The sequence below is a fragment of the Calidris pugnax genome, unplaced genomic scaffold (assembly GCF_001431845.1).
Source record: "Calidris pugnax isolate Ruff unplaced genomic scaffold, ASM143184v1 scaffold121, whole genome shotgun sequence".
Classification (NCBI taxonomy): Eukaryota; Metazoa; Chordata; class Aves; order Charadriiformes; family Scolopacidae; genus Calidris; species Calidris pugnax.
This window is the reverse complement of record NW_015090884.1, coordinates 844,412-869,554: the sequence shown is the minus strand read 5'-3', so window position 1 is coordinate 869,554 and position 25,143 is coordinate 844,412. Positions and strand designations below refer to the sequence as shown.

At 48.1% G+C, this 25,143-nt stretch overlaps 1 protein-coding gene across 1 annotated transcript in view; it reads left to right on the top strand.

Annotated features, from left to right (window-relative positions):
* The window catches only part of MYO7A (myosin VIIA), a 141,298-nt gene that overhangs the window by 10,867 nt on the left and 105,288 nt on the right, over nucleotides 1-25,143 (top strand). The window contains exon 2 of the mRNA XM_014947114.1: nucleotides 23,114-23,171. Coding sequence (XP_014802600.1) covers nucleotides 23,154-23,171 — 18 coding nt within the window. The 5' untranslated portion in view covers nucleotides 23,114-23,153. The remainder of the gene's footprint in view (nucleotides 1-23,113; nucleotides 23,172-25,143) is intronic.

The window sequence follows — 25,143 nt, the reverse complement described above, 5'->3', positions numbered from 1 at the left end:
CTTTGCTCCATAGCCTTTTCATATTCTGGGATATGTCTGGAAGTGCTCAGGGATGGGGAGAGGCGGTTGGTGATCTACCTGCTGGTGGTGCCACAAGGCCCTAGGTGTCCCCCTATGGGGTCCCGGGGACCACCTCAACCTCTCCCTGCTCTGATCCAGCTCCAAATGCGCCACCCAGGCAGTTAAAGCACAACCTGCTCTCAGGAAGCAGGAGTTTCCCCTGGTTGCAGCGTAGCACAGCTTGTGTCCAGGCTGTGTTTCGGTGGTGTGTCCCCCTGGATCACACCGGTGATGGTAATCATTACCCAGGACTGTTTAAATGATTAGGACCATCCCTGGGCAGGGATTTGAGAGCCAAGGTGGGACAGGGAATTCCCACAAAGCAGTTTGCTGCCTGGTTTGGGAGTAGGACATTTGCTGGAGCAGCTGAGAACAGAACCAAAGAACACTCCCAGGTTTTGCTACTTACAGCCATGATATCCTGAGGAAGGTGGAACTGGCATCTCTTAGTGTCTTGGTGTGGAAGACTGGTGTCTACCCATGGGTGGAGGACATGTCTTGTAGGCAACAAGGCAGGAGGTCTAAGATTGCCTGGTTGCCCCTGGCTGCTAAATCCCCCCTGCAGGAGCTGGCAGGACCCGGAGGTGGTCTTCCCACAGCTCCAGGTTGTTGTGTTGGTGTGAGAGTGCTTCTGTCCATAGGCTGGGCAAAAGGATGCTCAAGAACCAAAGTGTTTGGATGGTTAAACTTGATGTAAAATACAGGTTGAAGTGCTTTTGTCTCAAGATGTCAAGGACATGGCTTGTGTTTCAAGCTGAGTCCTGTCCCCTCCTTCTCCACTGTATGATGCTGTGGGTCTTACCTCTCTTTCTATGAGTTGAGGGACTGCAAGGTCCCAAGCGTGTTAGTGTGCAGGTATGGGATGGTTTTGCAGCTTTGGGCTGAGCTTTGCCAAAGCTTCAGACAAAACCTTCATCCCTGAGAGACCCTGTGCAAATCTTCCCCCTACCCTGTGTCTGAACTATCCCAGGGACAGCAGAAGAGGGACAAACAAGGGCAAAACCCAGGACAGCACTTCCCTCCTGTTGGTTGACGGTCAAAATTGTTTTCACCTGTGGCTTTTGCGATAGCTGAGCTCTGCTGATTTCCAAGTGCCTTTGTCTAAACAGTGTTTAATGTTTAAGTTGTGGTGATGGGCTCTTTGGGGCGAGACTGAAGTAACTTCATGAACTTACGGTGCCTCCCCACGGACACCAACATTGATGAGACTTGAATCCAGCCCGGGGATGAATCCCTTTTCCAAGGCAGTATTATTTCTAACTCATTTCCCCTCCTCAGAGCAGTCGATTCATCTCCCTCACTATTAAGTTTCCATGGACCAGGGGCTGCTGTACAGTGTTTCTGTCTTACGCTGGCTAACTTGTGACTTCGCAATCCTTGGGTTGCCATGGAAAGGATTATGCTGTGATTAATGAAGGCATTGTCAGCTCAGCTGCAGAGAGCAGCTTCCAATCCAGGCATGTTTTTGGCTGTCCCCACCGACACCAAGCTCTTGTTGTCTCCACTCGCTGGCAGATCAGCTCTGCCTGTCCCTTTTGAGGGTGAGAGAGGTGAAACGGGGACTTTCATTGTTCGCTTGGGGCAGAGCCAGAGGTTTCTTGCTCTCCAGGGGGAGTGGGACGAGTGTCACTGTAGCAAGGGGCCAGCAGGATGTGGAGACAGCATGTCAGAGAGCTCTGCACCCTAAAGTGCTCCTCTCTGTTTGGCAACGTACAAGGAGAACCTGATATGGGATGAGTCGGTGTGTTTGTGATGGTCTGGTCCCCAAGAGGAGCTGCTGTGTAGAGCCAGAAACTTCTCAGGACAGGAATGCCCCAGCAGGGTCCATGTCTAGGTTTTCCATCCATCCCCAGGTAGCACCTCCAAACCCCACAGCGCCAAAGCTGCGCACAGAGCCCCTGCTCTGAAAAACTCTTGCAGTTGGGATAGTGGAAGAGGGCAAGGTGTGGTTGTTACCCCTGCATAGGGAGAGTGCAACTTGTGGCAATCCCATGAAAAACAGGTATTTGACGTAGATTGAGTGCCAAATAAATACACAAAAGTTTGTCCAAAGCCAAAAAAATCACAGAATCATCTAGGTTGGAAGGGATCTTAAGATCATGTAGTCCAACCATCAACCTAACTCTGACCAAAAAAAAAGAAGAAGCAATAATGATTAAAAAAAAATCACTAAACCATATTCTTGAGGACCATGTCAACACGTCTTTTGAACTCCTCCAGGAATGGTGCCTCAACCACTGCCCTGGGCAGCCTATTCCAATGCTGGATAGCCCTTTCTGTGAATAATTTTTTCCTAATATCCAATCTAAACCTCCCCTGGAGCAACTTGAGGCCATTTCCCCTTGTCCTGTCTCCTGTGAGACCGACCCCCGCTTCTCTACACCCCCCTTCAGGTAGTTATAGAACACGAGAAGGTCTCCCCTCAGCCTCCTCTTCTCCAGACTGAACACCCCCAGTTCCCTCAGCCTCTCCTCATAAGACTTACTCTCCAGACCCGTCACCAGCTTCGTTACCCTTCACCAGCTTCTTTGCCCTAACGAAGGACAAAATCTTGAGGGACCTCTTCATTTCTTAGCACCGTGGGCTGAGTCCTCCCCAGAGCCCCCCAGCCTGAGCATCTTGGTACCAACTCCCACCTCAGCCCAGCTGGGAATTGAGAACTGGGTGCTTGATGCCATTGGCAGTCTCAGAGCAACTGCAGAAAAGCATTGGGCTCTTCTTGGACCTCCATCCTGGCAAGTTCCTTTCAGCTGCTGCCATCCCCTTTCCTGTATTTAACCTGGTGAAATAACCTGGTGTTTGCCCGGCCTCCTCTCTGTTTGGCAACGTACAAGGAGAACCTGATATGGGATGAGTCGGTGTGTTTGTGATGGTCTGGTCCCCAAGTGGAGCTGCTGTGTAGAGCCAGAAACTTCTCAGGACAGGAATGCCCCAGCAGGGTCTATGCCTAGGTTTTACTCCATCCCCAGGTAGCACCCCCAAACCCCACAGCACCAAAGCTGTGCACAGAGCCCCTGCTCTGAAAAACTCTTGCAGTTGGGATACTGGAAGAGGGCAAGGTGTGGTTGTTACCCCTGCACGAGGACAGTGCAGCTTGTGGCAATCCCATGAAAAACAGGTATTTGACGTAGATTGAGTGCCAAATAAATATACAAAAGTATGTCCAAAGTCAAAAAAAGTCACAGAATCATCTAGGTTGAAAGGGATCTTAAGATCATCTAGTCCAACCATCAACCTAACTCTGACAAAAAAAAAATAAAAATAAGCAATAAAAATAATAAAAAAAATATATATCACTAAACCATATTCTTGAGGACCATGTCAACCTGTCTTTTGAACACCTCCAGGGATGGTGCCTCAGCCACTTCCCTGGGCAGCCCATTCCAATGCTGGATAACCCTTTCCGTGAAGAAATTTTTCTTAATATCCAATCTAAACCTCCCCTGGCGCAACTTGAGGGCATTTCCTCTTGTCCTATCTCCTGTGACTTGGGAGATGAGACTGACCCTCGCTTCTCTACATCCCCCTTCAGGTAGTTATAGAGCGCTATAAGGTCTCCCCTCAGCCTCCTCTTCTCCAGACTGAACAACTCCAGCTCCCTCAGCCTCTCCTCATAAGACTTACTCTCCAGACCCCTCACCAGCTTCGTTACCCTTCACCAGCTTCTTTGCCCTAACGAAGGACAAAATCTTGAGGGACCTCTTCATTTCTTAGCACCGTGGGCTGAGTCCTCCCCAGAGCCCCCCAGCCTGAGCATCTTGGTACCAACTCCCACCTCAGCCCAGCTGAGAATCGAGAACTGGGTGCTTGATCCCATTGGCAGTCTCGGGGCAACTGCAGAAAAGCATTGAGCTCTTCTTGGATCTCCATCCTGGCAAGTTCCTTTCAGCTGCTGCCATCCCTTTTCTTGTATTTAACCTGGTGAAATAACCTGGTGTTTGCCCAGGGAGCAGGTGACCCAAATACACTTTCCACATGCATGAAAGGAGCTAAAACTTACACTTTAGGTTGATTATAGACTAATAGGCTGCCTTGGGTGGAGGTTTCCACTGCTGCTGTTGCTGCACAGGCAGCCTGGCCTCCAACTTTAAGATGCGGAGGAAGGAAACCTTGCAAGAAGACATGCCCAAGGTTATGCTGAATGTTCGGAGAACTGAGCCTCTGTGAATCCTGGTCTTGCCGTAAGCACAAGTTGTCCTCTCTTAGAATCATAGAATGGTTAGAGTTGGAAGGGACCTTAAAGATCATCGAGTTCCAACCCCCTGCCCCTTCCTGTCTGACACTGTGGGAGCTGTGTTGGGAGGGGGCTTCACCCCAAGGAGACAAAGCCACTCATTTCAGCAGTTCCTGACTTTGGAGATGGCAAGATAAATCTGGGATCATCAGAGAGTTGGAGAGGGATGGGCACAATGTGAAGGTTGGCAAAGGAGGAGAAACAGAAAATGGCAGGTATCTACACTGCCTGGATGAAGGTGGCTGTCAACAGCACCATGTAAATCTAAAGAATTTTAGGAATATTATGGTTTAATCTCATAGTGTTTACAGGTTGCAGCTGTGAAATACCTTCCACCTGAAGGAAGTTTGCAAATGCTGAGCAGGACTCACCTGCCCAAGACACTGAGGTATAGGGAGAAGGTGCTCTGAGCCCTACCTGGGCTGTGCTAGACTAAAAACCAAGACCCATCTCTTGGGACCAAGCCCTTGTGTGTTCCCCAGGGTACCTGTCATTGTCCAGAGAGCACATTTCACTCTGTTGACTTATTTCAAGTAACCCAAATTAAAAAAAAGGCCGTTCTGGTCCCTACATCTCCAAAACAATGTAGTTCACTTGAGGAGGATTCGGGGAAAGGAAGGATGGTCAGAGATCTGGAACAGCTTCCACACCAGGAAGGATTGTTTGGACAAAGTCTCCAAGTTGAAAAGAGATGGGGGGAAGATATGTTATAGATCCTGGAAGATCGTGTTCGCGTGGTGAAGGCAAAAGGAGGATTTTCCGTAGTTTTTCGTTGCAATATAAAAATTGAGGAACATCAAATATAGCTAACAGAGAACAGGTTCAAAGCAAAAAAAAATAATCCACACAAGCTGATATCTGTGGTACTCCTTACTGCAGGGTCCTGTGGTTCTTATAATATTGATTGATTAAAAAAGCACTTGGACAATTTTGTTGATGAAAAGCCTCTCAAGATCTATAAAATATATATATATCAAAGAGCAGAGCTACCCTGCTTTGTCTCAAGAAGTTCTTGAGCTGCAATTTATTAGAGTCTGGGGGAATATTATGGAGTCGTGCCACTAAATCTTCACCCTGTTTTTATACGGCTCCCCGGAAACTCTCTGTTGTCCACTGTCAGAGAAGTACAACAGATGGGGACCCCACAAGCTGGATCCAGTATGGACTTTTTTATGTGGAGCTCATGAGTTTATGCTTCCACTCCCCAAGAGTTGTTTGTGCCCCAGGATCCACCCTGAAACAATTCTTCTGCAATATTTGCCTCGCTGCACTTAGTTGTCTTGGAGAAGAAAAGGTGTCAGCCTCATCACTTTAGTCGCAGTGCTATATATCATGTGGGTCAAGGAAAATAAAGCCCACTCCTTTCCTTTTTTGTTGAGAATACTTTCAAGCTGGCAAAGGCAGAGAGGAGTTTGGTGGGATTTTTTTGCAGGTTCTATATGAGATCTCTTGCGGGCCATTAAGTAATTCACACAAGGACAGTGATCAGCTAGATCAAGACTAGAAAGCCCAGGGTTTGCAGATGTTTTCCTGTGGATCCCAGAGCTGACCCTTGCTGCTGTGATCCTGAGGTTTCCTTTGCCAGTCAACAAGCTGATTTTCCATGCCCAGTGTGTTGGCATGGGGGAGTTTGAATTCCTGCCAATGAGAGAGGCTGGGAGAAGAAAATGCTTCGTCTCCTGGTGGCACTGAGTTTTTGGTCTGGGCAAAGGTCCCACGGAGCTCATCTGGGACCAAAGAGCTTCACCATAACTGTAGGTTGTTCAGCCTAGAGAAAATGAGGCTGAGAGGAGATCTTATCACTCTCTACAGCCTCCTGAAAGGTTGGAGGTTAAAAGGAGGTTGTAGAGAGGTGGGAGTTGGTGTCCTCTTCCAAGTCACAGGCGATAGGACAAGAGGAAATGGCCTCAAGTTGCGCCAAAGGACTTTAGGGTGGATATTAGGAAAATTTTTTACACTGAAAAGGTCATCAAGCATTGGAACAGGCTGCCCAGGGAAGTGGTGGAATCGTCATCCCTGGAGATATTTAAAAGACAGGCAGATGTGGTGCTGAGGGATGTGGTTTGGTGATGTTTTCTGTCAGTGTTATGTTGATGGTTGGACTCAATGATCTGAAAGGTTCCTTCCAACCTAGGCAGTTCTATGATTCTGTAACAGTGGGACTGAAAGTGGGGAACAGATTTAGATTGGAGATTAGGAGGGGGTTCTTTACTGTGAGGGTGGTGGAGCACTGGAACAGGTTGCCCAGGGAGGTGGTTGAGGCCCCATCCCTGGAGATATTCAAGGTGAGGCTCGATGAGGCCCTGGGCAACCTGGTCTAGTTGGGGGTGTCCCTGCTGACTGTGGGGAGGTCGGACTAGATGACCCTTGGAGGTCCCTTCCGGCCTGGGCAATTCTATGATTCTATGATTCTATGAAAGGGAAGGAGGGGAGCACCCACAAACCACAACACCTCCCATCATCAGTGATAGGGTCCCCTCACCTGGCTGAGGCTGTCAGGAAGACATGCAAACCTCCTTCACGAGGACCAAGGGGTACAGAAAGTGCATGTTTTAATGAGTTGGTAGGAGCCCTGCAAGCCTCACTAGAGCACATCAAACCCCTGCCTCCTTCATCCGAGCCTTTGGGTGTTTTCCAGCATCATCGGTGGTTGCCATTACACTGTGCTGCCCCAGCTATTTCTGTCCTGCTTCCTCTCATCCCTCAGCTTTGCTGGATCAACGCCATCAAGGCCAGCAGATTTATCCTGGGCTGAGATGAACTCCAGAAACACCCCCCCACACACACACACACACAGGGTTTGTCTCTCCTACAGCCTGCAAGAGGTTTCTACCGGGAGCAATAAAGCGGGTGGTTATTTCACTTGTAACCTTCATCCAAAAGCCTTCCTCAAGCCCGTTGGGAAGTTGCACACAGAGGAATGTCAGAGTGAAAAAGACAATCCCTGTTTGATCTTCAGTCCCTCTGCTCAGCTTCTTGGCTGCCCTTAATCCCAGTGGAACAACAGGGCCAGGACAACCCAGGATTTCAGGAAGAAATTTTTTACTATGAGGGTGGTGAGACACTAGCCCAGGTTGCTCAGGGAAGCTGTGGATGCCCCATCCCTGGAGGGGTTCAAGGCCAGGCTGCATGGGGCCTTGAGCAACCTGCTCTAGTGGGAGGTGTCCCTGCCCATGGCAGGGGGGTTGGAACTCGATGATCTTTGAGGTCCCTTCCAACCCTAACCATTCTATGATTCTAACCCAGGCTTCTGTGGTCTGTATTTTGGAAGTAAAGCCCAAAAGGAAAAGCTGAGGTGTAGCTGGCTTTATGTGTGTCATTTGTCTGCTGGGGAGCTGCAAGAGCCCAGAGAGGTCTTGGCATAGGCATGAGAAAAAGTTGTGCTGCTGGAACTACTGAAAATCCCCATGAGCTGCCAATGGTGTTACTGATACACCTCCCAAACATGCCCCCGTGCCAGACTGGTGCCACAACATCCCTGAGCTAAAAAATAAAAAGAGACAAAAGTCTCCAGCACTCCTTTAGGATTTCTTTTCATTTCTGCAGGCTTTCAGGGCTACCAACTACCTCAGAGCACTTGAGGTGCCGAGACACAGCCCACCCAGGGACCAGGATCCATGGCAGGAACTATTAGACCTTTTTATGTAATTCAGTAAAGCAGTACACGGAGACTTATAAACAATTAATGAGCAGGTCAGCCCAATCTGCTCTCACGCCAAGGAGGTCTCTCAGAGCAGGTATACTGCAAGGACATTGTCCTTCCTCTGTAAGAAATTGCTGCTCTCCAGCACAACAGGGAGGAAGCTCTGCCTGGTGATGCCACCAGTGCTTTTGGGTGGCAGAGCAGGTCCTTGTGCCTCGAGAAGGAAAGATTCTGAGAGTAGAGCTGGGTTATTCCAGCAAGGCACTGAGATGTTGCTTTCTTGATTTCTTTCAACCTGTTGGAACAGGTTGCCCAGGGAAGGTGTGGATGCCCCATCCCTGGAGGTGTTCAAGGCCAGGCTGGATGGGGTCTTGAGCAACCTGCTCTAGTGGGAGGTGTCCCTGCCCATGGCAGGGGGGTTGGAACTAGATGATCTTTGAGGTCCCTTCCAACCCTAACCATTCTATGATTTCTCCACTGCTAAATGTCATGCCTGCCCCCAAAGCATCACGGGGGAGATGATAGAGCACCCAGTGATCTTGGCCAAATCACTGTGAGAGCCATGTCAGCTTGGGCTACCACAAAGGGGCAATTCAGGTCTCCTGTTCATTCAGGTTAATTGTACCAGTGTAGATTAGTGTGGTGGGTAACGGAGGGTGAAAGCTGTTTGAGCAACCTTACTGCTCTTAGAAGTAACCTCTGGATCTCCCCCATTGCTCTTATATCTGGGATTTTTTGCACACAGCAGACTCCTGTTTGGAGTAGCAAACCAGCTCCTGTCCTCCCAGTGCTGAGCTCAGCAGTTAGGGAAGATATTAAGCAAAAAGGGCTGGAACAAAAGTCAAGCTTTTCAGGTGCAGCTGTGATGTTGGACTCAGCCCAGGGAATGAGACTTTTCCCCAGGAAACACCCATTTCTTATGTGTAGCTGAGAGCAAATCACAAATAGCAACAGCCACCCCTTTCCTTGGAGGAATATCTCAAAATACTGCAAACAAGGGTGGGGAACGGAGCAGCTTGTTAAAACCGGAATAAATTAAGCGCCTGATTAAAGCTGACTTGCTCATCTCATCTGATTTCCATAGGAAACAAGGCTTGTGTGGTCACCCTGCCTGTCTCTTTAGATGTGTCACCTAATCGCGGTAGTTTGTTGACCAAGTTCATTCCAAATTTGACAGAGCTGTAGCAAGAAAACAAGGTTTCAAGGCACTTCATAAAAATATGCAGGTGGGTGTGGTAGAAAACTAGCACCCTGAGGCATGATGCCACCTCCCATCGGACACCAGAGCCCAGGTGGGGTGAGAAGGCTGTCCTGGATGCCCCACCTGCAGGAAAGGCTTCTTGGGGGGAACTATTCCCTATTGACCATCAAGAAATCTTATTATTTGGTGATTTGTGGCTCTAAATGAGGCTTTTGTTAGCTCTGCTGCTCATAGAGGGAATTCTGTCATTATTTCTGCCTCTGCTCTTCACCAGGTGGGAACTTGGCATGGAGCGAAGTCACTTTACCACCTGGAGTTCTTTTGCCCATCTAGGCTGCTTGGAGGTGCACTGAGTTTTACTTTATGCCTGTGTAACCATAAAATCATAGAATGGTTTGGGTTGGAAGGGATCTTAAAGATCACCTAGTCCAACCCCCCTGCCATGAGGAAGGACACCTCCCACCAGACCAGGTTGCTCAAAGCCCCATCCAGCCTGGCCTTGAACCCCTCCAGGGATGGGGCAGCCACAGCTTCTCTGGGCAACCTGTTCCAGTGTCTCACCACCCTCACAGTAAAGAATTTCTTCCTAATATCTAGTCTAAATGTCCCCTCTCATATGTGCTTTAGTCTAACTTTGCTTTGGCAAAGACCTATAGGCATGACTTCAGCTCAGCCAGATGATGTCCTTCCATGAAAGCAAAGAGCATCTCATGTGCCACCAAAACATGAAGAGCAGTAGATGGAGCAGCAAACAGCCCCCGTGACTCAGTTTCCCCAGCTGCAAAATTAGTATAACATTTTGCATGTGTGGCCAATGAGTCAGGGAGCATCTATCCCCCTCTCATCCAGGCTATTACAGGACTGATGTGTCCCAGCACTGCCTCATGCTGCCCTGAGGGATGCCATGGTGATTGCACCAAAGGCACCCTGGAAGGGCAGATCAGAGCCTCTCCTTAATTTGTAGAGTCCCTGTTCAAGAAAAACACCCTCTGGAGTCATCAGGAGTCTCAGCAGGATAACACAGGGCTGGTATCTTCTGATTTGAAACCACTTAATCCTACTAGTCCCTGCATTTGGAGGCTGACCCCAGCCTCTCTGAAGGGCCGTCCTGAATTTCTCCAGGACCACAAGAGATAAGAGGATAGTGTTGGGGCAGGCGGAGGGAGGATTTCACTGAAAATCCCAGCAAAGGGGTTCCTGCTGAGAAAAAAAAACCTTGTGGGATTATAACAACTTGCAGAAGCCCTGCTCCAGCCAGCACTAATAGCACTGAAAGGAGACAGACCACACCGCCAAAGCCAGACCATTAGGGACCAGGAAGAGTGGAGTGTGAGACAGCTGCTTATTAGGACAATTTAAGGACAGAGAGGGGCAGGAGAGCTGTCTTTATTAAAGGCTTTTTGATCTGGAGTCATAAGTGCAGATTTGGGTGTCTGCAAGAGGCACATCACACCTTCCCGGTTCTCCTGCGTGACCTTGGGGAAAGTCACGTCCTCCCGTCGTGCCTCAGTTTCCCTTGGTGTGAAATGAGGATAGCATCGTCCCCTCCTCCATAAATAGGCTGGGATTCGTGAGGGAATAACACAGCCTAAGAGCTTGCTGGAGTGATTACAAAAACAGTGGCTGCAGTAAAGACTCTCCTTAATGAACCTTTCCATAGCGAAGCAAAACCAAACCCAGCAGTGTCCTATTAATTAAGTTATTGGACTCAGATTAATCTGGCGTTCAGATCTTACCTCCGCCACACGTTGCTGGATGGGGGCAGATCATCTAGAGATGGTTTTTAAAGGGAACAGTTTGTGGGACTTAGGAAGAGCCCAAGTACCTAAATCCCTCTCAAGCCACTTCAGGAACAAGCGCCCGAGCAGTGTCCTATTAATTAAGTTATTGGACTCAGATTAATCTGGCGTTCAGATCTTACCTCCGCCACACGTTGCTGGATGGGGGCAGATCATCTAGAGATGGTTTTTAAAGGGAACAGTTTGTGGGACTTAGGAAGAGCCCAAGTACCTAAATCCCTCTCAAGCCACTTCAGGAACAAGCGCCCGTGGGACAAATCACCTGACACCCCACAAATTTCATTTTGGGGCCCTGTTCCCAGCCTGCAATGGCTGCAGTGCTCCTTCCCCTGCCCTCTGTCTTGGAGCAAGTCCTGTGGTCTTGTAGATTCATGAGATAGATAGATAGAAAGCTTGGAGAGGCCAAGGGGATGCTCCAGTCCAAATAACATTATTCCTAGATGGAGCCGGTGGTATAGGATTGGCCAGAGTATATATCTAGGGGATATGCCTGGTCTAGTTGAGGGTGTCCCTGCTGACTGTGGGGAGGTTGGACTAGATGACCTTTGGAGGTCCCTTCCAGCCTGGACAACTCTATGACTCTATATATCATTCTATATAAGGAATATATCTGACTTCCTTTGGTTCTTCATGGAGTTGTTCTCAGATTATGGATGTATTTTTGTAGCTGCCTGAGCAATATAACAAAAGGCTCAACCTGCATCTGAGCTAAGGGCTAATGGCTGTGGTTCAGCTTCAGGGCTGGCCAAGCCCAGATGGTAGAGAAGGTTGCTGCCTCCTGCACCCAGCCCCAAACAGGTCATACCACCCATGGATCACCTCCAAAATTCATGCATCAGTTGTAAAACACATCAGCCTGAAGTCAACCAGTCTGTGTGTGTATCTTGCTCCATCTGTGGCAGGGGTTGAGTAGCCCATGAAGGAGCAGGTCCACGGTCACCCCACCAGCACTTGTTGGTCTGCTCAGCCCATGCTAGTTGGGGTTTTCTGAGCATGGTTGGGCAGAATCTGAGTTCTGATATTGACACAGGGTCGTGCAGGCATCCTGATGTCTTCAGGACTAGGAAGGGGGCTTCCAGTACAGCCCAGCACTGTGCAGGACAGCCCTGCTCCAAGGAGGAGAGTCTTGAAAGCATGTTCGTGTTCTAAGTCGCCCTCAATTTCAAATACAGACTTCATTTCTAACTTGTTCTTGTCGTGTGCCAGACCCCACGTGTAGACCCTAGCAAGACTAGGAGTTCATATATGGATAAAGTAGATTTCAAACACTGTTTGGCCAACCTGTGAGGGCAACATTTTGCCCAGCTCAGCCTGCTAGTCCGGATTACGCTGAAATTACACCTGACCACTTTGCAAAAGGATACTTTATTTGATTAATTGTTGTGGCTGTTGAAAAATACTCAGTCGCCGGTAGGGGCTGGTGGACAAAGGGAAATTGCCCTCCTCAGGAGGCTGCGCCGAGCGGGGATCGGATGCCACCGTGGTCCATTGTTCTGCCCTGGCTACGTGAAAGCACAGGGAGGGAGAAAAGGTCAGGTCTTTTGTTCGGCTTCTCTACCTGCCGGGCTTTTGGGGGGGATTGAATGCTAGTTGGGGTTTTCTGAGCATGGTTGGGCAGAATCTGAGTTCTGATATTGACACAGGGTCGTGCGGGCATCCTGAAGGGGACTTCCAGTACAGCCCAGCACTGTGCAGGACAGCCCTGCTCCAAGGAGGAGAGTCTTGAAAGCATGTTCGTGTTCTAAGTCGCCCTCAATTTCAAATACAGACTTCATTTCTAACTTGTTCTTGTCATGTGCCAGACCCCACCTGTAGACCCCTAGCGAGACTAGGAGTTCATCTATGGATAAAGTAGATTTCAAACACTGTTTGGCCAACCTGTGAGGGCAACATTTTGCCCAGCTCAGCCTGCTAGTCCGGATTACGCTGAAATTACACCTGACCACTTTGCAAAAGGATACTTTATTTGATTAATTGTTGTGGCTGTTGAAAAATACTCAGTCGCCGGTAGGGGCTGGTGCACAAAGGGAAATTGCCCTCCTCGGGAGGCTGCGCCGAGCGGGGATCGGATGCCACCGTGGTCCATTGTTCTGCCCTGGCTACGTGAAAGCACAGGGAGGGAGAAAAGGTCAGGTCTTTTGTTCAGCTTCTGTACCTGCCGGGCTTTTGGGGGGGATTGAATGCAGGGCAAATCTATTGAACTTCCTGCTGGAGGCTTAAAAAATTGATGCCGGTTTCCTGAGTACTCTCAGATGAACCGAGGCTATGTATCGATTCTCTGGCTTTCCAGAGGAGGGAGTTTTCTGTGGTTTCTTGCTCTAATGTAGCCCTTTTGGCTGGGACTCACTCAGATGGGTGTCTTTCTTGGTGGTACTGCTACCAAGTCCCTTCAAATGGTGGTTTGAGGGCCAAACCAGTCCTATAGAGTCAGCTAAGTGGTCTTTTTGACATTCCCAGCTGCTCAGGGAGCACAGGAGTGGGATAAATGGGGGGACATCCATGTAAAACCAGTCACCTCAGGCTTCCTTGGTAGTCAGTAGGAGAAATAATCCTGGCTTCTCCAACAGACTGAGTGGATGGGTTCTTGGAGGGGCTTGCTTGTCCCCATGGTCTTGGAGGTGATCTTGGTTGACTGGATGAAATGCTGTGTCTGCATTTGAACAGCTCAGTCCCAGTTTGGGTGTCAGATGGGACTTAGAGCACACAAATAAGATTGAGAAGCACGAAGTCACCTAAATGACAACACTGTCACTGGTGTGAGGATGATGTGTGCCGATTTGGGGCAGAAAACTACACAGGGCTGTGCAATAATGAACTCCTGATCTGGGATTTGCATGGTGCTGTCTTACTCCATGGTCCCCACATTCATGTGGATAAACACTGGTGACACTGATACTGACTGCCAGCTCTCTTGTGATCCGTGCACATTGCCAGGAGGAGGAAAGGAAGTGCTCGGGCATTGCTTCGTACCCCTCCTAGGTAGCAAGTGCATCACAGGATGGTCTCTCAGCTTTGTGGAGGCTTTAGGGACACTTCCCACTAGACCAGGTTGCTCAAAGCCCCATCCAACCTGGTCTTGAACACTTCCAGGGATGGGGCAGCCACAGCTTCTCTGGGCAACCTGGGCCAGTGTCTCACCACCCTCACACTGAAGAATTTCTTCCTGATATCAAATCTAAATTTCCCCTCTTTCAGTTTGTAACCATTTCCCCTTGTCCTATTGCTCCACCCCCTGATCAAGAGTCCCTCCCCATCTCTCCCGTAGGCCCCCTTAAGTTACTGGAAGGGGCTCTAAGGTCTCCCCGGAGCCTTCTTTTCTCCAGGCTGAAGAACCCTAATTCTCTCAGCCTGTCTTCATAGGAGAGGTGCTCCAGCCCCCTGATCATCTTTTTGGCCTGAACAAAGCTTTTGTCTTGAGCTCTGTTTAAAATCACATCCTCATATCTGTAGTGTTTTAGGGTTATTTTTGTTTCTTTTAATACCGTGAGACCTATCCTGAGAAGACATGGTGTCAACTCAGAGCATTGCGCTCTTGCACCCTCTGTGTAGCTAAACACACAAATGGTGTCAGCCTCACTGGGGAATTCTCTATTTTGTCTTAATCTGAAATAATATGGAAGAGTTTGGGTCACTTTGTTAGGAGATGGGTACTGACATGCAAGGGACCAACCAAGCTCTGAGATCCTGCAGCTAGAGTCGAGTCTCCACGGTCTTTTCCCTGACTGGTGCAATGCTTTGCAGAGGTGAATGGGATGGCAGAGCCTGGAGCTGTCACCACAGGCTGTGATTAATGCCTGCAGCTCCTGGTGGAGGAAGGCACGGAGGATCACATTCCTTTCACTTGCTCTCCTTAAAAAACCCTTCACACCCAGTCTCCAGAGGGATCTCGGCATTTCGTGGCACCTCGCTTCTCATCTTGTGGAAAAGAGCACAATTGCACTGAAGTCAGGTGTTTCTCAATCATTTCATACTGCTGGGCGTCTGGCCAGTGAGTTGTTTTTTTTTAGCTGGGTGAAAAGAAACAACAGTGTTTACATTTTTAGCGGATCCATAGTCAACCTGACCAATGGGGAGAGCTAAGGACATTGTTTAAGTGCTCAGTTTTCAGGGAGAAGCCAGATTTTTCAGAAGCTTTCAGTTCTGCATGAGCCCTGTTGAAAATCAGGCCCTGATTTTGGGTAGTGAAGTCTTTGGCTGGAAACTCTACCTACTTCACAACCCCTGACACCACTCTCTGACTCCTGCTGAGTAGATTACACCCCATTTACTGGCGGTTTCAGTTACGAGCATCATTACCCGGGGTTTCAGTTGCACTTGCAGAATGACAGGCTGCAGCATGCATTAGCACCACACTCTCTTCCTTGAGCTCCTTGCATGAAAAAAAAACAACCCTAATGTTCAGAAATGCAAAATATCTGCATGTCTAATGCATCAAGGCTGCTCCCACCCTGGGCTGTTTTACTGCAGTAAGTCACCTTGGCACCCGCAGCAGTCTTTTCTCCCTCTAGTTATTTGGCTAATTGATTAGCAGGTTGGCCGTGTTCTTCTGTGTAGGAAAGGCTGGTTTTGCTTCGAGTAGCTGGAATTCTCTGGGTTTGGAGATCCCAAATCTGCAGGATGACTGGAATATCCCTTTTTGTTAAAAAAAAAAAACCAACAACAAAATACCAACAACCACAAACAAACAACAGACTACCAGGTCTTCCCTAGAAACGGCATCCGCCCACCAGAAGGAGAAGCCCGATGGGAGTACCCTCAAATCTAATTAGTACCTAATCCTCTGGCTCTCGTCACGAAAGGCTGAGGGCTGCAGGAATAGCTAGAGAAAAATCTGCACGTTCCCTAAAACAGCCCTTGCAGGCTGTTGTTTAGATGCATGGTGTAGCATCCCAGACTAGACACCGAGGAGCCTTTCTGAGGATCCAGGGCTTCGTGATAGATCTTTACCCCCCACTGTCACCTATACCTTTACGTGTCAGGTTGCAATGCCGCTTGAATCTCTTTTTTTTCCCCCAGTTATCCAGGCAGCTGGACCTGCAGCTGATGGGGAAGGTTAATTCTTTACACTAAATCTTTACCCCCCACTGTCACCTATACCTTTACGTGTCAGGTTGCAATGCCGCTTGAATCTCTCTTTTTTCCCCTAGTTATCCAGGCAGCTGGACCTGCAGCTGATGGGGCAGGTTAATTCTTTACACTAAAAAGCACAAGTCTTGTGAGGAGGGGCTGAGGGAGCTGGGGGTGTTCAGCCTGGAGAAAAGGAGGCTGAGGGGAGACCTTCTCGCTCTCTCCAACCCCCTGAAAGGAGGGTGTAGCCAGGGGGCATCAGTCACTTCTCCCAAGAAACAGGCAATAGGACAAGAAGAAATGTCCAGGAGAGATTTAGGATGGATATTAGGAAAAAATTCTTCCCCAACAGGGTTATCAAGCCTTGGACCAGGCTACCCAGGCTGGACTCGATGAAGGGTCCCTTCCAACCTAGACAATCTATGATTCTATGAAATGCACCTCTTTTCCAAACCAGCTATTCCTCTGTCTCCTGATACCAGCATTCGCTGGATATCTGGTGGCAACTCAAGGTCTGATCCAAACGCTGTAGGAAAAGCTTTTCTTGGCTTTCAGTTAACCTGGATTGGAGTTTTTCCAGCAAAACACGCTCTGTGCTGATCACCCCCTGGGGGATGCAGAGCCTGCAGGCGGGCTGTGTCACGGATGCGCCGGTCACGTGAGAAATGGTAATTCTAATGTTTTCTGCACCTTATTGCCGTTGTGACCTGCCTTGCTGAGGTGAGAGCTTCCTCGCGTTCCTCACGTCACCTGTCAGCATGACCTCAAGCTGATCCGTCCGTGCGGAGGCGGCAATTAAGGCATAAACAAGGGAACTTTCTCAGCGCGGTGGCAGGCAGCGTGCTGGCCAGGTGGTGCTCGTCGTGTCCCCACTTCTCCATCAGGAGGGTCTCCTAATTGTGAAAGCTCAGGGAGAGCTGTCCTGTGGGTAGAAAAACCAGCAAATATTCTGGGTGAATTCCTGTTCCCATTGCATTCAGGGCAATGCTGTTACTTTTAATGGGGATGCATCTTTTCCCTACCTTAAAAGAAGTGATGGGTAGAAAAATCTGAAATCTGAATTTTACTCTCCACATAGTCTGCACTGGAGGAGTTAGAAATTATTATTTCTTCTTTGTGAGGATGAAGATATTTGTGCCACGGGAAGGGAAGGTGTAAGTGAATGGCTATTACCATGAACGTCTCAGTCCAAAGCTCAGGGTAGATGCTCATTTCAAGCAACACCCCAGTAATTAAAGCACTCACCAAGCGAGACTCCAAGTCTGGGTTTTCTTCCACTAAGGTGGGGGTTTCACTGGAGTTACCTACCTCTCAGCAAATACTGGACAGTCAACCTTCACACTGGCTTTGAGGGCAAACCTGAGCAGATAAGGGAACTCACTTCTAATGCAGAAAAGGAAGAAAAATGGGAGGCTACAACCCAAGGAGACAGGAATGTCCCAGGCAGCACGGGATGGTAGGAGATCAGATGTATCTAAGATTTACCCAAGATGGCCTCAGGTGGTCTGAAGTTCTCACTGTGAGTGTTCAGTTCATTGAAAAGCAGAGAACTGATGGGAGTAGGTTCTAAATGCCTTCATGGGGAGCAGATACCAGACGCTGAAGCTCTGACAAACCAGTAGAAACAGGTCACATAATGAAGAGAGCCCAGCCTGATATCAAAGCAAGGGCACCTGCCTCTTGCAAAGAGTCTCCCAGACGTGGTGTATCGCCCTGCCCTTGCTCCGCTCCATGTCCTGGTCACCACTCCAAGCCAAGTGGTGCATGAGACACTGGCATGAGGGAAGTGGAGGTGCAGCAGTGGGGCAAAACCTTGTCATGTGGGTCCATCTGTGGGTTCAGTTGTGGTTGGCAAGATATGACCGGCCTCAGTTGGGAAGCTGAAGGAGAAGATGCTTACTTCATTTTAAATATTAAGGATGATTTGACCTTTGGAGCTAATTACCTAGAGAAGTGGTGGGTTGTCTGTGTTGCGAGCATCCTGTTAATCAAGCTAGCAGGTTGGACACTTGTTAGCCGAGAAGAAGATGGATGGCTGCCATGTTCAGACTAATATCTTCTGACCTCAAAATCCCTGGTTCTGTATTCTTCTCTAGGAAGAATACAAAAATACAAACTGTCATAGCTTCCCAACCATGCCCAATTCCAGCAGGACAAAGAGTAGGGGTGGTATGTAGTGACGTTGCCTTCTTCCTCTCTCCTCACTATCCTGCACGTTCAGTGTTTAGAGATCCCAAAGATGGGTTTATTGTTTTAACTTCATTCAAGAGCCATTGTTTTTCTTCCTGATATAAATCCCAGGTTTGGTAAGAACAAAGGCACTTGTCTCCAAGGGTGTAGGTCTGACCTTTTTATTCACCATTTCTCAGATGAACAGTAAGATACATTGAAAAATCTTTAGTTCTTCTCAGATCCCTTGCTGGAGGGCAGGAGGTGAAAGCTGCAGTGTCCAGAGAGCATCAGGGTGTTAAATCTCTTTGCTCAGCTAAGGTGATATGTTACACCTCTGCCATTCGAGTGAAGGAGACATAAGGCAGTGAATGAACAGCCATCTCTCTTGTTTTTTCACGCCATTAAGTGCCCGGAGTGTTCTCCAAAAGACAGGGTCTACACCAAGCTGGGTGCAGAGGGGGACAGGCTGTCATTGAATGTGAATGCACACACAAAAATTAATTATTCATTTTCTTCGCTGCACTTGCAGACAGGAAAATCACGTGAGAACTTCAGGAGAAAGGAACAGAATTTGCATTTAGAATGAAGTACCTGTATTTCTCCTAACTAATGCTTAATGAGAGTGTGTGCTCTGAAGGATTAGCACTGTGGAGCGATCCCCCAGGAGGTATGGCTGGTCATGTGGTTGGACTCCGGTCCTGAAGTGCCAACAAGGAGCACAGAAATGCCAGTTAAACAGCTTAGAGTAGCAACCCCCATCTTTGCAATTGCAGGATAATGGCTTCGTCCAGACTCCTCTGGCTTTCTCCTTCCAGAGTCGAGCTCTGTTGGGTTCCTCTTGCCTTTGGGGGTCTCTTGAGAACCAGGAAGAAAGCCATGGGGGAGGTCACCATGGTGGAAACCTTGTACTGATGCACTCCCTGACTTCTGTGACCGCTGCTTGCAAGCAAGTGGCATGTATAGTTCCATGTCACACATCTCTTTGCCTTCACAGTAAGTTTAAGGGATCTTTTAACCCCTTTAGCCTTACCCCACGGCCTCCCTCAGATGTTCAGCTAGTGATGCCCAGAAAGTTGAAAAATTAACCAAATTTACAAAAAAAATGCTTTCCAGAGGGATGCCTTTGTGCTCCTGTGTTACGTGTGAGTGATGTGGGAGAGGTGCTGGGTACATTTTGTTTAGCCCAGCTCATTTTCCATAGCACAAGCAGCTGTAGAGCTCTCATAGGAGATGAAGGTGGAAATGATGTCCTGCCAGCAAGGACTGGAGGGTCCAGATGGCCAGTTCGTTCCACCAGTGCTCCCATGAATTAGCAGGCAGCTGATCTCCCTGGTGCTCAGACAAGCCCAATCCTTCTTACTGATCCCTGTGGGAAGAACAGAGGGCTGTCTGCTGCTCCCCCTGCCCTTCCTTTTTGGGAGTTTTCCTGCTGAGCACACATTGGGGAAAGCTGGCTGCCCATTCTGTACAACCTCCTTTGTCCCCCAAGGGGACTTCCAAAGCATTGAAAAAGAGCAGTCCTGGAGGCTTGGGCTGAAGGCTAGACTTTCAGAAAATTAAAAAAAAAAAAAACCAAACCCAAACACAACAGGCTCTGGATACCAAAGTCCTGCTTAAAAGCAGACTGTGCTGGGTGCGTAAATACTCTTACAAGCCTGGCACAACACCTATCCAACATCACCACAGGCTGGGCTGAGCAGGATGCCCATGTACGGGGCAGTTTGCATCTGCTTGAGGGTTGGAAGGCTCTACAGAGGGATGTGGACAGGTTGGATCAATGGACTAAGGCCAATGGGATGAAGTTTAATAAGACCAAGTGCCGGGTCCTGCATTTCGGTCACAACCCCAGGCAACGCTACAGGTTTGGGGCAGAGTGGCTGGAAAGCTGCTCAACAGAAAAAGACCTGGGAGTGTTGGTGGACAGATGGCTGAATATGAGCCAGCAGTGTGCCTAGGCGGCCAAGAAGGCCAACAGCATCCTGGCCTGTATCAGGAACAGTGTGGCCAGCAGGAGCAGGGAAATCTTCATGCCTCTGTACTGGGCACTGGTGAGGCCTCACCTTGAGTACTGTGTTCAGTTTTGGGCCCCTCACTACAGGAATGACTTTGAGCTGCTGGAGCGTGTCCAGAGGAGAGCCACCAAGCTGGTGAGGGGTCTGGAGAACAAGTCATACGAGGAAGGAGAGGCTGAGGGAAGTAGGCATGTTTAATTTGGAGAAGAGGAGGCTGAGGGGAGACCTCATTGCCCTCTCCAACTCCCTGAAAGGAGGTTGTAGAGAGGTGGGGATTGGCCTCTTCTCCCAAGGGAATAATGACAGGAGCAGGGAACATGGTCTGAAGTTGCGGCAGGGGAGGTTTAGATTAGATATTAGGAAGAATTACTTTACTGAGAGAGTGGTCAGGCACTGGAACGGCCTGCCCAGGGAGGTGGTGGAGTCACCATCCCTGGAGGTATTTAAGAAACATGTAGACATGGCATTTCAGGGCATGCTCTAGTGCCCGAGATTGTTGGTTTGTGTCTGTTTGTGGGCTTTTGGGGATTTTTTTGGTTCTTTTTTTTTTTTTTTTGGTAGTTGAACTCAATGATCTCAAAGGTCCCTTCCAACCATGAAGATTCTGTGAAATTCTGTGAAACTGTTTTTATGCTGTGAGCTGGACCAACCATGTGGCACTGCTTCACTTCAGCAGCAGAAGGATGAACAGCTGAAGAAGCAGTTCTGGGACTTGAACCTGGTGCTTTAGCCCAATCTATGGGTAGAGGTCCCCCATGCATGGATTTTGCAACACAGACACCTGATGGGACAAGCTCACCTAGGCCATTTGGCTGATTAGCATGCAAATCATAGAATCATAGAATGGTTAGATTTGGATAGGACCTTAAAGATCATCTAGTTCCAAACCACCTGCCACAGGCAGGGACACCTCCACTAGAGCAGGTTGCTCAGTAATGCATCAATAATGACTGGAATACTTAGGAGCTCCCTTGATGGGTGAGATCTCTGTTTTTCGAGAGGGAAACTGAGGTGAGGAACTGTAAGATGATTTGTCCATTGCAGATGTCCTTCAGCCAAGGAACTCAGGCTTCTAACCAACCCAGTGTTCGTCACTGCCCCTATGATCATCATGTTACACACCTAGGAAGGAGCTCTGGAGAACCTCACCCAGGGCCTGCTCCAAGCCAAGCCAAGATTTCACTGTTCCTAGTGTAGGAGAGTCATCAGCATCCCCAGGCAGTCTGTTTCAGGGCTCACTACTTGTCAGGGCTAGAAAGTTATTTTTAGGCCATATGAATTAAAGAGAAGAGGAATAATTTAATGTGCTATAGAGAAGACTCAAACTGGGAGTTAGGAATATTGTATCACAGCCTTTCAGATATTCAAGTGGGCACATGATTTTCCGCCAGCCATCTATCTTCTAGAAAAAGCAAAAATAATTCATTAAATATGGTCCGTGGCCAAAATTTGTCTAGTGAACAGTGATGCCTTGGCTGCTTTCAGGACACCAGTTCCTTTTCTGGGCAAGGCAGAGGGATCGTGGAGATGGTTTCAACAGCTGGATGTTTTCATCAAGGTGGTGAAGGCACTTAGGTGGCAAACTCCTACAGCTTTCAGTGGGGTATCACCACCTTCAAATGTGTGGTCAATAAAAACGTAGAGGTGGTGTAGGCAGCGTGGTGAGTTAAAAAGGGAATAATTGGATATGCCTTTGCAGTTCCTGCAGGAGCTAATGGAGAAAAATCCTGCGTTTCTAGCTAGGATGGAAGCATCCCAGCTTCCCCCCTATCCAGTTTCCCACTGCAGCTGAGAAGCTACAGAAAATTCAGTCAGCAGGATCAGCACCAAAGACTAAACCCTACGTTACTGAATGGGATGAGTGCAGGTGCAGCTGGTGGGGAAGAGAGATCACTCTCCTTGCCATAAGGAATGGGTATTGGAACACTGGCATAGGGCATTATCATTTCTTTTTTTTGCAAGACTGACTCTTTTCCATATTGTTTCATTTTGGGATATATCACCTGGAGATGGTTGAGAAGGGATGAAAAGACTTTACTATTCTCTCCTGTCCCACCAGTAAATGTTCTCCTTTTCATGGGGAAAGCGGAAAAATAAAAATTATGGCTAAAACCTGTTTTGTATGGTTTGTAAAGTTTGTATGATGAGACTAGACCGCTTTGTCACTATGAAGGGAAATGTCTTACATCCTGCAAGACCATCTTTAATCAGCCCTCACATCCTGAGTCTCTCGTCGGGGTTATATCTCTCAGAGTGCCTTTTTGCCTGCTTTTTAAGGCATGAGAGTTTTTACCATACTGGAACATGTTCTACATCATAAATATAAGAATTACTGATTGCCATGTATCAAGGATGACTTGGAGATCGAAGGCTGCAGAAATTCAATTCCTTGAAAGCGTTTGAGAAATTCAACTCCTTGAAGAGTGTGGAGATAGTCAGTCCAACTCAGGAATTAGTTGCAGGTTATGGTGGAGGGCTTGGTATTTTCCTTCCTCTCCTGAGAGTAGTTTTAATAGAAAGTTGGTAACCCTTCCAGTCCTGTGGTCTGTAAGACAGGGCTCCCCTTCTCCACGTGCTTTAATTCATTCTGTGGGATCTGAGGACACATGTAATAAATCAGCACCAGTCTGTTTGTTAGGCTAATCCTTGGTGAGCTTTCTAGGACTCAGTTTACAAAATATTACTTGCATAAGCAACCTCTAGTCCCGGTCTCATTCAGCACGATGCAGGCATTAATCTGGATGTACTAGAGGATTGTCTCTCACTGTCTGGAATTAATATTATGAAAGCGTTGAGAATTTGAGTGCTCCTAGCCCTCTTCCACGCCTAGGGGTATGTCTGTCCCTTTGGGGTTGGGACAATCCCTGAGCTGGGGTCTATGAGTCAGGGTGTCAGTTCATTAATTGCCGATTTCTTCCGGTTTAGGTCCATTCCTGGTGATTGCTGATGTGTTTATACAGGAACCATGGTCATTCTACGACAGGTAAGTGAAGCGTTCCTCTCTTCAGCATTTCTAATTTTACTCCATCACCCCAGGGACTAATAAAAGTCTTTTTTTGGGGTGGAAGGGTCAAGTCAGGCTATTTTTATCCCATTCTATTGCTCTAAAAGGACTGTTACAAGATGCACAGATACTCATTAGCCTTAATCCTTGATTGGCTTAGAGGAAATCATTGCTCTGTGTGTGTAGTCCAGATTAACCTCATGCAATGTTCCACTTCTATTTTCTCATCTGGGATGGCCCAGAAGCTGCATGTGAGTCCTGGATATGCTGAAAAATAAAACAGCTCATTGCCTGTCTTGAATGATCTAGTCAAGAACTGATTTTTAACTTTCATGAACAGTGCTGCTTTGGTTGTGTAAACATGGAGTCTTTTTGCACATTTAAAAAGAGATTGAATTGAAGAATTAAGTAGTGTGGCAGGTCTTGTGAAGATTCTGAAATAATTTAGGGCTCTGGATTGCAGTGTTTTTCCCTATGTGTAGGCATAAGATGCTCACTCTCAGCTTCTGGGTTGTCTCATTGCCGTGTCTCACCTGGGGAGCACTGACAGTACCGCCACGTGTCCTGGGTCAGGGCTGCAGATTGAGGCTCAAATATGTCAACGCAGACAAACATTGAAGTGATGGAGCAAATCTACCCAACAGTTTTCATTCCACTCTGTGGCTTCCTTGGCAAATATGCTTTTGGCTGTCACTGGGCAGAAAGCTCTGGACCTTAGAAGCTACATGCAGGAACTGACATGGTACCAGTTTCTACCAGTGACAAGAAGAGCTAAGGGTAGCTTTGGGGTTGGAAGGAATGCCAAAGATCTCATGGAGCAGCTGAAATGCTGTTTACAGTGTTGCCCTGACCTATTGGGAGCTGTGGCCCAACAAAACCATGCTGCACTTCTGTAAGGGAGAAAAGGAGGTTGATTCTCCTTCCAAAACACTCAGAGGCATTGTCCCCGTGTCGCAAGCTCTGACTGATGCCTTTTGTGATGTCAAGGAAAACAAGTGTGGAAAATAAAATAAATTGAGTTCATATGCTAATTTGAAAGCTCAGAATAACAGTTGAGGCTTCAAGAAATACCCTATAATAACTCTGTCTAGGATGGTACCACTCCAGGCTGCCTGTGATGTCTCTCTGCTGGAGGTTACTCCTCTGTCGTTCAGCTACTAGTTCATAGTCTTCTGTGTTGGTCTGAATTCCCCATTTTCAGATCTTTAATTAAATAGACCATTTTCCTAGATAACTAAAACCAAGGTGTCTCATCTAGTCAGGGAAGCAGGTTGTTTTTGAAGCCATTTCATTCCCACCTGTCTTAGGGGTGGGATGGACCTCCTTTCTGGAGACGTGTCTACCTAAGCCCCAAGCAAGACTAGCTTAGAGGCACTTGACATTTTGATGGACCCAACTGTGAATGGAGAGTTGTGGTGCAGGGACATCATTCATTTCTTCTGTCACCTCTGCCATCATGAAAGTGACTTAGAGCAAAGAGGACAAGCAGATGGCTCCAATAACACCATTAAGGCACTTTATGCCGTCAATCTAGACCCTAATTGGCCAGTCCCAGGACCTAGTCTGGGATTTGGGTCCTTATGAAAACCTCAGGGTGTGGTTGGTCTGGTGTGAAAACGGGGCTGAATTCTTGGGCTTTTACCTCTCGTGTCTGCAGTGTTGCAGCAGTAAAGTTGGAGCAAAACAGGAGTGATGCTGCCCTTGTGCTAATGGGGCTCCAATAACACCATTAAGGCACTTTATGTCGTCCATCTAGACACTAATTAGCCAGTCCCAGGACCTAGTCTGGGATTTGGGTCCTTATGAAAACCTCAGGGTGTGGTTGGTCTGGTGTGAAAACGGGGCTGAATTCTTGGGCTTTTACCTCTCGTGTCTGCAGTGTTGCAGCAGTAAAGTTGGAGCAAAACAGGAGTGATGCTGCCCTTGTGCTAATGGATGAGGGGTTATTTCT